Genomic DNA, 10,000 nt, shown 5'->3' on the forward strand with positions numbered 1-10,000 from the left:
AGGCTATGAGGCGCATGGACATGTAAGTAGGTGAAAGCACCGACACCCCCACACACACACCTCCACACACACACATACACACACACAAACACACACACAGTTTACTCTAACGAGGCAGGTTAATGCAAGAACAGGTCAAGAAATCAGTGCCACGTAGGAGGTATTAACTGCCCACTTTAAGGGCCATTTAGATAGAGTGGGATCAGAATGGCTTGTGGCTCTCTGCTTTTGAGCTCAGCAAACAGCACTCAAAGGATTTTTAACGCGTCCTCAAGCAAAATCTTACCCTATTGGTATGCAGACCACGAGGCAGTGGTAAGCAAAATATTATGTAAACAGTATACTCAAGCAGAGATCAGCCAATCATGCCACCCTGGTGCTTCCTACAGCAGGCAGAGATACTTCTGTTTGTCAGGTAACCATATGGACATGCCAGCCTGTAATATGGTGACATATGAGGCAATGTACAGATGCTGTATATTGCATCATTCATTAAGGCTGATCATCACCTGTACCAGGAATATATTCAGTCAATTAGGCTGTAACAAACAATCGGCACTCATGAAACATTTTGATGGAAATGACAGTTTAATTGTAATATAATGGGTGACTTTCAACAAACCATATAATATCGATATGTGCAGGTGTTATATGTTTAGCTTCTGTGTGTTTACATAGAGATTGTTACTGAGATTGTGTCATCAAGTCCTGGAGAACCAAGCTTGTTTGTCTGTGTTAAAGTATCACAATGTCCACTGGTATCCTATTTATTGCTTAGGTGTTGGGGTGAGTTGAATAAACTGTTTGTGATGATGTGCATCCATAATCACTGGCTTAGGTGTTGGGGTGAGTTGAATAAACTGTGTGTGTGATGACGTATATAAGTATAAGTATATATACTCTTTTGATCCCGTGAGGGAAATTTGGTCTCTGCATTTATCCCAATCCGTGAATTAGTGAAACACACTCAGCACACAGTGAACACACAGTGAGGTGAAGCACACAGTGAGCTGCCTGCACAGTGAGCTGCCTGCAACAACAGCGGCGCTCGGGGAGCAGTGAGGGGTTAGGTGCCTTGCTCAAGGGCACTTCAGCCGTTCCTACTGGTCGGGGTTTAAACCGGCAACCCTCCGGTTACAAGTCTGAAGCGCTAACCAGTAGGCCACGGCTGCCACGTGAAATCCTTATTCACTGGCTTAGGTGTTGGGGTGAGTTGAATAAACTGTGTGTGTGATGACGTGCATCCTTATTCACTAGCTTAGCTGCTTAAAAGTCAATTTCGCTACCTCACTCCCTCCCACTTAGAGCAAGAAGAAAATGCAAGTTCCCTCCATAATGATATGTCATGTCATGTTGATATGTCAACATCAATATTCAACTCTGTTTAGCCCCAAGATGGTACCCGGTTTGTAAAAAAGTAACGACTAAAAGGGTCATGATCTTACCCCATCAACAAGGTTGTATAGTGCAATACAAACTGTCAATGCCAGAGACTTCATTTTCCATAGTTATTATTTTAAGGTAAAATAATTGCATTATGTTGTTTTGACAAACTGACTGATTAAATGCTGCTAATATGAAAGTGATTGTCAATACTGTTGGTATGGACAACAAAAGACAGAAGTGTTTTTAACCCTAAGCGCTGACTCTAATGAAGACATGGCGATATCAACCTCAACTTGAGGATCACCGTGACAACTAGACCACGAGAATCACCCTGACAACTAGTCTAGACCACGAGAATCACAGTGATCACAGTGACAACTAGACTACGAGAATCACCGTGACAACTAGACCACGAGAATCACCGTGACAACTAGACCACGAGAATCACAGTGACAACTAGACCACAAGAATCACAGTGACAACTAGACCACAAGAATCACCGTGACAACTAGACCACAAGAATCACAGTGACAAGCACTATGGGCACCGATGTCGTTCTCGCCTGTGGGGAGGGGGTCATGGAGAACTACGTCATTCTCTCCTGTGGGGAGGGGGTCATGGAGAACTACGTCATTCTCTCCTGTGGGGAGGGGGTCATGGTGACTGAGCAATGTGGAATGATGTGCATTTGAACTCAGCCCCTCGTTCATTTAAATAACTAATTGAGTAAACACCGCAGATGCCAGAGGACTGGACATCCCTCCCCCCTTTACACACACACACACACACACACACACCCCCAAGAGAAGAGAACATTATGCAACACAGATGGAGTCTGGATGAGGGATGAGGCCCTGGGCCCTGGGCCCTAGTAGGGAATCCTCACAGCGATCAGTAGTGCAGATTCAGCTAGAGCAATATAGACTAGAGCGCTGCCAAGCCCCCACGCGCTCTACAGGTTATTTAAGCAATTATCTTTACATATATTGCAATTGACCTGCATTACATAAACGCAATGGCAGGCTGGGATGTGAACATTGCAGTCTATCTCATGTACATTTCCTCTAAGTGCCGTAACACATTACATGGAAAACTCTCGTGTTTTTATGGGAAAACCATGTACCACATGGACATACTGTAACACGTTCACCTGCAGATAAGGCTTATGGCTTTCAGATCTAGACTCTGAAAACTGACATTAGACTAATACTGTACACTGTACAAATACTCTTGCATCATCTGCGTCATATATAGCTAAGAGAACATTGGGTCCTATTCAGAACTTTTAAATTCCTCAAAGTGACACAATTCTTTCATAAGAGGGCGATCACTGACACTCTCTTTTCACCTCCAGACACACAAATTCAATCATTCCCCTACGGAACCTACACAATCAATTTTCCCCTCGCACGTTTGTACCACTTACCGCTTTGGAGATCACCAAAGCGCGTCAGTGTGATCGCCCCCTAAGTACGTGTTTGAGCCTCTCTGAGATCTCTGTATACCAGTGTTCTACAGGCTACGGAACCCAAAGACGGTGGAACGTTATTAAGAACATCAGTCAGTCGGATCTAAAGGTCGGGTTGAGAGTGACTCGGCTCCACTAGAGTGTGTGAAAATGACTACCACAGTGCCCACAGCGAGACGGAGACGGAGACGGAGATGGAGCGTCCAGACAGAGTACTAAATATTCATGACCCGAGCTGGACGGGGAAAGAGAGAGAAATGTCAGGAAGGAGTCAGAGAGGGGGAGAGAGATGAGAGAGAAAGAGAGAGAGAAAAAGAGAGAGAGAGAGAGTAGGAGAGAGATGAGAGAGAGAAAGAGAGATGAGAGAGAGAGAGAGAAAGCGAGAGAGATGAGAGAGAGAGAGAGAGAGAAAAAGAGAGAAAGAGAGAGTAGGAGAGAGATGAGAGAGAGAGAAAGAGGAATGAGAGAGAGAGAGAAAGCGAGAGAGATGAGAGAGAGAGAGATGGGGAGGTGGAGGGGTGGAAGGAGGGAGGAAAAGAAAGAAGTGAACAAGGAGAAAGAACAAAGGGATGCAAACAGACAGAAGAAAAGGACTGATAGAGAGCAAGTCAGAAGCCAGAGTGCTGAACATGAGCGATATCCAGAGCGTCTGATGGAACACTGTGTTTATTCTCTGTGATGCTAATGCATCTCTGGAAATAGACTGTGGGTTGTGAATCTACAGAATGTCCACATGTGACACCGCAGCTGCAAGCTCTGGCAAATGACCTTGATTAGTCCCTCACTGCTTTTAATCTCTTCCACTTCCTTCACTTTACTTCACTTTCTTAGTTCTTGTTTCTCTACTTTTCCTTTGTGATGTACACATATACATTATCCCCTGTTCTTCATGTTGATCATTACCCACAATCCTCTCCATTCTTGCCCTCTCTATATCATTTTCTTTCTATATCTTTTCTCTCTAGTTGTCTCAGCTCTCCCTCCTCGAGCTCTGACCTCCTGGCCTGATCTGGGCATCAAATGGGCGGGCTGTATGGGTATGAGGGAGGGAGAGAGCGGGAGAGAGAGAGGGACAGGGAGAGAAGGAGAGAAGGAGAGGGAGAGGGAGAGAGAGAAGAGAGAGAGAGAGAAGGAGAGGGAGGGAGGGAGAGAGAGCGGGAGAGAGGGAGAGGGAGAGGAGAGAGAGAGAGAAAGGGAGAGAGAGAGGGAGGGAGAGAGGGAGAGAGAGATAGACATGGATGGAGAGAGAGAGAGAGAGAGAGGAGATGAAAAGAGAGGGAGAGATGAGGGAATAGATAGAGAGAGAAGGAAGGAGAGAATGAAGGAGAGAAAGGGGGCTCCTCTGATAAATCTCAGAGGCCCTGTCCTGTCATTGCATTTCATTGTAACTGTCTAAGGCAGAGAGTGATGTTGTGGGGCGAGGTGTGTGTGTGTGTGTGTGTGTGTGTGTGTGTGTGTGTCTGTGTGTGTGTGTCTGTGTGTGTGTTGTGTGGGCGAGGTAGATTGGTAGACTGATGTCCCTGATGGATTCCACAGAAATGTGAGTAGGAGCTGCAGAGCAGAGTTCAGATATGATGAAATATGATCAGTCTAAAATGCTACTCCGTGATGCAGCATGAGCAGACTGATTGAAACGGATATATTCATTACTCTATGCTAAATACATGCACTGCCTGCTGCCTGCTCCCAATGGTGTCCTCTAAGTCCCCTGGTGTGTGTGCGTGTGTGTTTGTGTGTGTGTGTGTGTGTGTTACTCACCTCCAGCCTCGGGTTGCTGGTCCCACTGCAGTTCTCTGAGTCCCCTGGTGGGCGTGTGTGTGTGTGTGTGTGTGTGTGTGTGTGTGTGTGTGTGTGTGTGTGTGTGTGTGTGTGTTACTCACCTCCAGCCTCAGGTTGCTGGTCCCACTGCAGTTCCCTGAGTCCCCTGGTGGGCAGTTTCTGTATCAGACACCCGGCCAGCGTCTCGTCCAGCTGCTCTACGGAGCACACCTGGAACGCCTGCACAGAGCAGAGAGAGGGAGGAAGAGAGAGAGAGAGGATAGAGAGATAGAGGAAGAGCGATGATGGAGAGAGAGAGAGGAAACAGAGAGAGGACAGTTGGGCCAGAGCATTAGTCAGCTTCTCCACCGAACACCACTGTGTGTGTGTGTGTGTGTGTGTTGTCAGGACCCTGTCGGGTCTGCACTCTGCACCAGCCCCGCACCTTTCTACTGACGTCTGTTTGTTGCAGCTTGGTGGCTGGAGATGCGCAGGTGTGCAGAGTTAACCTGACTGCCCAGGAGATAAGAGGGCTCAGCTCCATAGGAGATAAGAGGGCTCGGCTCCATAGGAGATAAGAAGGCTCGGCTCCATAGGAGATAAGAAGGCTCGGCTCCATAGGAGATAAGAGGGCTAAGCTCCATAGGAGATAAGAGGGCTCGGCTCCATAGGGCTCCATAGGGCTCCATAGGGCTCCATAGGAGATAAGAAGGCTCGGCTCCATAGGAGATAAGAGGGCTCAGCTCCATAGGGCTCCATAGGGCTCCATAGGGCTCCATAGGAGATAAGAAGGCTCGGCTCCATAGGAGATAAGAGGGCTCGGCTCCATAGGAGATAAGAGGGCTCGGCTCCATAAGAGGGCTTGGCTAGACATACACTTGCATCACATTTTACTTTTCTTCCATTATACATTTTTTCTATACTTTAATACACATTCTCTATTAATTTGTTCCTATGTGTGATATCTCCTTTATGTACAGTACTTATACTGTGTGTGTGTGTGTGTGTGTGTGTGTGTGTGTGTGTGTGTGTGTGTGTGTGTGTGTGTGTGCGTGCTTGCATGTGTGCATGTGTGTGTGTGCCCTGAGACAGTGTGCTTTGACACAGAAGATAACACACTAACAGCAGAGTTCTAAATGAGCAGACTGCTGTGTTTAGTTTGATGTTGCTACCTGTATTGACCCCTGGAGAACCGTCAGACTAATGACTAAACATCCATGTGTGTGTGTGCTTGTGTGTGTGTGTGTGTGTCTGTGTATGTGCTTGTGTGTGTGTGTGTGTGTGTGTGTGTGTGTGTGTGTGTGTGTGTGTGTGTGTGTGTGTGTGTGTGCGCTTTTTAACCCACTGGGGATTCCCCCATTAAGCAAATGAATATTAGTCTGACTCAGCTGATATTGGCAGCCACACGTAATCAGGCTAAGTAGGAGAGGGGGGCTCCTTTACGACATCACTTCCTCCCTGAGTTTAGCGCTTACTTAGAGCTCTAAAGAGATGAGTGGGTTTCCGTCAGCAGATTCTTTTGAAAATTGCTGACATGTTTGTGTGGTATAACCAGAAAAAAATAGTTATTCATTTCCATGTGTTTAACATGATTTGGTACTTCAATAATAAGCAGTGAAGTTCAGCAAATCAATACTTTTAAAAAAGTATCGAACATAATTGGTATTGTTACTTTTAGAAATAAAAAAAACCCAAAGAAGATGAGTGGTTTTATTGTGTGGTAGTGGTTGCAATGTCCTTTTTAGCTAACATTCGCTACCCCACCTTCGTATTCACAAAATAGTTTCTGAGGACAGACATACAGTACATCATGCTATTTCAATAACCACTGACAGCATCTGCACCAGTTATTTAACAACTGACGAGAAAGTGAAATGTTGGAGAAGTGTTGGCCCTCTGCTTAACACACACACACACACACACACACAGACACACACACACACACACACACACACACACACACACACACACATATATATACACATATACTGTATATACACACACACACACACACACACACACACATACTGTATACACACACACACACACACACACACACATAAGAAATAAACTCCTTTTAGCATCTTGCGAGCTCACGGTTACCTTTTTATCTCTTTTTATATTTAATGATTCTGGTTTCTTATGTCCAGTCTCCTGTAAGCTGCTTTCTCTCTTTTCCTCTTTCTCTCTCTCTCTCTCTCTTCTCTCACTCTCTCTCTATCTCTCTCGCTCTCTCTCTCCTTCTCTTTCCCTCTCTCTATCTCTCTCTTTCTGTGCTGAGGAGTAATTACTATAAGCGCTTTCAGACATACGTCTAAGACCGGAGGTTCTGCGGTTGTTAAACGGTGGGGCCGTATATCTGAACAACATAACCGGTCATATGGAAGTCCGAATTTAGCCGGTTGTTCTACTACTCCCCCCCTAGTATTTCCTCCGGACATTATGTAAATGTGCTGTGTCAGAACGAAGCGTAGAACATGTAGTTAAAATTCACACCTAGTGAGAGGGCGTGTCGGTGACATTTCTTTCGTATGTCCATATGGTAAAATCTGACTTAAATGCCAGTGTCATGATGGAGTGTCATAGTGCTGTCCAGAAAATCTCCGACCTGGAAAGATGCAGACATCACGGAGCTACTGTCCATGAGGGCAGACAGCATTGTGATAGAACACATGAAGGGAACGGCAAGAGACACATTGATGTAGCCTACAACTGCATCGCAAGGCCAAAGGAATTCAAAAGACCAAATCATCAAAAGGCGCTGAAAAGGCAGTAGCCTACAGCGACGTCATTGATGACAACAGGAGTATTTAATAAATTGTCAGCCAACAGGGTCGGTTTTCTCTTCATTGATAGCCTTCTCATGACTGCTGAGGCCGATATTTGTTGAGCATAAATATGCCTAGAGAAAATGAAAACGAAAAATCCCCAACTTTGTTCCAAGCTCCTTACGTAAATGCAATAGACACATGGGGAGAGGATGCGTTTTGAAAAATAAACCATGGAAAAACGAACCACTTCACTGTTATGTTAGTATTTTGTTTGTTGCTTAAAAATGTTGTATGGCCTTGAAGTCTTGAGCCTACTGAATTGGCTGGTAACATAAAGTTTGTGCATGCTCTCTCCAACGCAAACCAGATTTGGGGTTCCATAGCCAAGTAATTCTGCTACATAACGTTGAAAACAGATAAATGTGTTTATTTGAAACACATACAAATAGGCCTACTGTAGGTCAGCTTCAAGTATGTGCACTTACGTGACTACTTCAAGTATTAGCCTACACACAATAGATTTTTCTTCTTTAGCCTACATAATGCATACACTTTGTAAACAAACAGCAGCTGTGACAGCGGCCGCATATATTCTGCGTCATATCTTGGTGGTTCTGGGTGTGTTTGTGTGTGTGTTTAGGTCGGTGGGTGTGTTTGTGTGTTGTTAACACTAGAATTGACAATTTGTGATCAGATTACCCAAAATGCATTGTAGTTAGAAAATGTAAATGGGTCTATGTGCACCATGTCAAGCACCTTTGAGTATCTTGAAAAGCGCTGTAAAATGTATTATTATTATTATTATTATTAGTGCTGTCAAACGATTAATTTTTTTTAATTACGATTAATCGCTGAATTCCTATAGTTAATCACGATTAATCACATATTTTATTGCATGATTAAAATTCTATTATTTTGCATTTCTGAACTTTCCAGGAGTCCATGTTAACAATATAAAGCAATTATTGTGTATCTTGATTAGGATTCAAATGAAAGCAAAGCAAGTTACTTCATTACCTTAACTTTAAGACGTAGGTCTATTTGATTATTTCAAATCAAATTTCAAAAGATGTGCAGCAGACCTGAGGCAACACAATATATTCTTCAGAAATATAGCTAATAAAGGGCATAACAAACATAAAATACTATATTCATTATCTCTGAGTTCAGTTGAAAATAAGGAACTTTTCGACATGAGTGCACTGCCAAGGCCTACAGCAGGGGTCTCAAACACCCGGCCCGCGGGCCAAATCCGGCCCGCGTCCTGCCCAATTCCGGTCCGCGACGTATGACAAAATAATAATGTAATCCGGCCCTTGAGGCTATTAATTGCGACAAACAACGATACTGATTAAAATAGACGATAGATCCAGGTACGGTGACAAATCTCATTTATAGGCCTACTCTGCTCCACTATGTGGAAGACATCCATAGCTTGATTCAAACCCAAAATCGCTGCGCAAAGTTTTCAGGAAATACTTGTATTACACGCGAGAAACACAAAGACGTGCATATGAAATGACGCGGAAGCGATGCAGGCCATAGTGTTGCAGAAATTGAAGCAGAAATTAAGCAGAAATTAAGCAGAAATAGGCCTACACCAAATGTTGGTTCACGTGCGATGAAGTCTTAGGTAAGCTATGTTATTCACCTATTCTAATTCTGAAGGAGAATATCCTTTTGGAGATTATGATCGATCGTCTATGACAGTGATAGTCACGGTGCGTCTGTGAATGGAGGTGCGTGTATACAACGGTGTCCACTAAGCATACCATGCTTGTTTCGACCCTCTGCCCAACATAGCTTGGAGGTTGCAGTGGTAATCGTGATGATAGTGTCCGTAATGGATGTGGTACAGACAGCAGGGCTAGTAGAAATAGGGCTCTAAAGAACTACAAAGTCAACCGCAATATGATGCGAACTTCTGGGTACTGCAGATTACCCGCGATAGGAACTGTTTGACCAGAATACTTTATTGTAGGCCTATATTGTAGTAATCTATTACTAAACCACAACATATTAGGTGTTGGTATACATCTTAGGTGTTTTCCTGTTAATTTGTTATGTGGGTAATATGAAAAAAGGAAAGTAAACCTGCTTAAATATGTTCATCCAGTATTTACTGAAAGGTGCATAATTTGAGGTGCTTGCCATCCAGTGACAAATTACATGGGTAAATTTACCCCCTTCATAAACTTTTGTTTTACTCAAAGATTTTTACATTTACAGTAGGACTTCATCTCTGACCACTTTCAAGCCATGGCCTTTTGAAATTTTGATATAAAAATCCAATGGTGTTGCTTTCTTAACCCTGATGCCTAGTTTGCCAGGTTTAAAAAAGTTATGAGAGGAAATATTTTTATTTGGTGTGAAACACACACACCTGTTTTTATGTTTTTCATTTATTTTATAATTTGTATTCATATTTATTTTATCATTATTTTATTTATAAGCTAAGGTTGCTAGCACAGGTGTCTAAAACTATGATAAAAACACTTGCACTTTCTGTTTGCAGTTTTGTGTGGTATTTGAAAAAAAAAACATTGCATTTTCAGAAATAGCCGGCCCTCCAATCAGATGACGTTGGCAGAATTGGCCCCCAGCTCATTTGAGTTTG

General features: G+C 43.7%; 1 protein-coding gene across 1 annotated transcript in view; it reads right to left on the minus strand.

The window, feature by feature from the left end:
• The window catches only part of LOC121690442 (B-cell scaffold protein with ankyrin repeats-like), an 86,454-nt gene that overhangs the window by 49,142 nt on the left and 27,312 nt on the right, over nucleotides 1-10,000 (minus strand). Inside the window, exon 6 of the mRNA XM_042071006.1 lies at nucleotides 4,735-4,852. Within this exon, the coding sequence (XP_041926940.1) occupies nucleotides 4,735-4,852 (118 nt within the window). The remainder of the gene's footprint in view (nucleotides 1-4,734; nucleotides 4,853-10,000) is intronic.

This window comes from Alosa sapidissima, chromosome 18 (genome assembly GCF_018492685.1).
Source record: "Alosa sapidissima isolate fAloSap1 chromosome 18, fAloSap1.pri, whole genome shotgun sequence".
NCBI classification, from domain to species: domain Eukaryota; kingdom Metazoa; phylum Chordata; class Actinopteri; order Clupeiformes; family Clupeidae; genus Alosa; species Alosa sapidissima.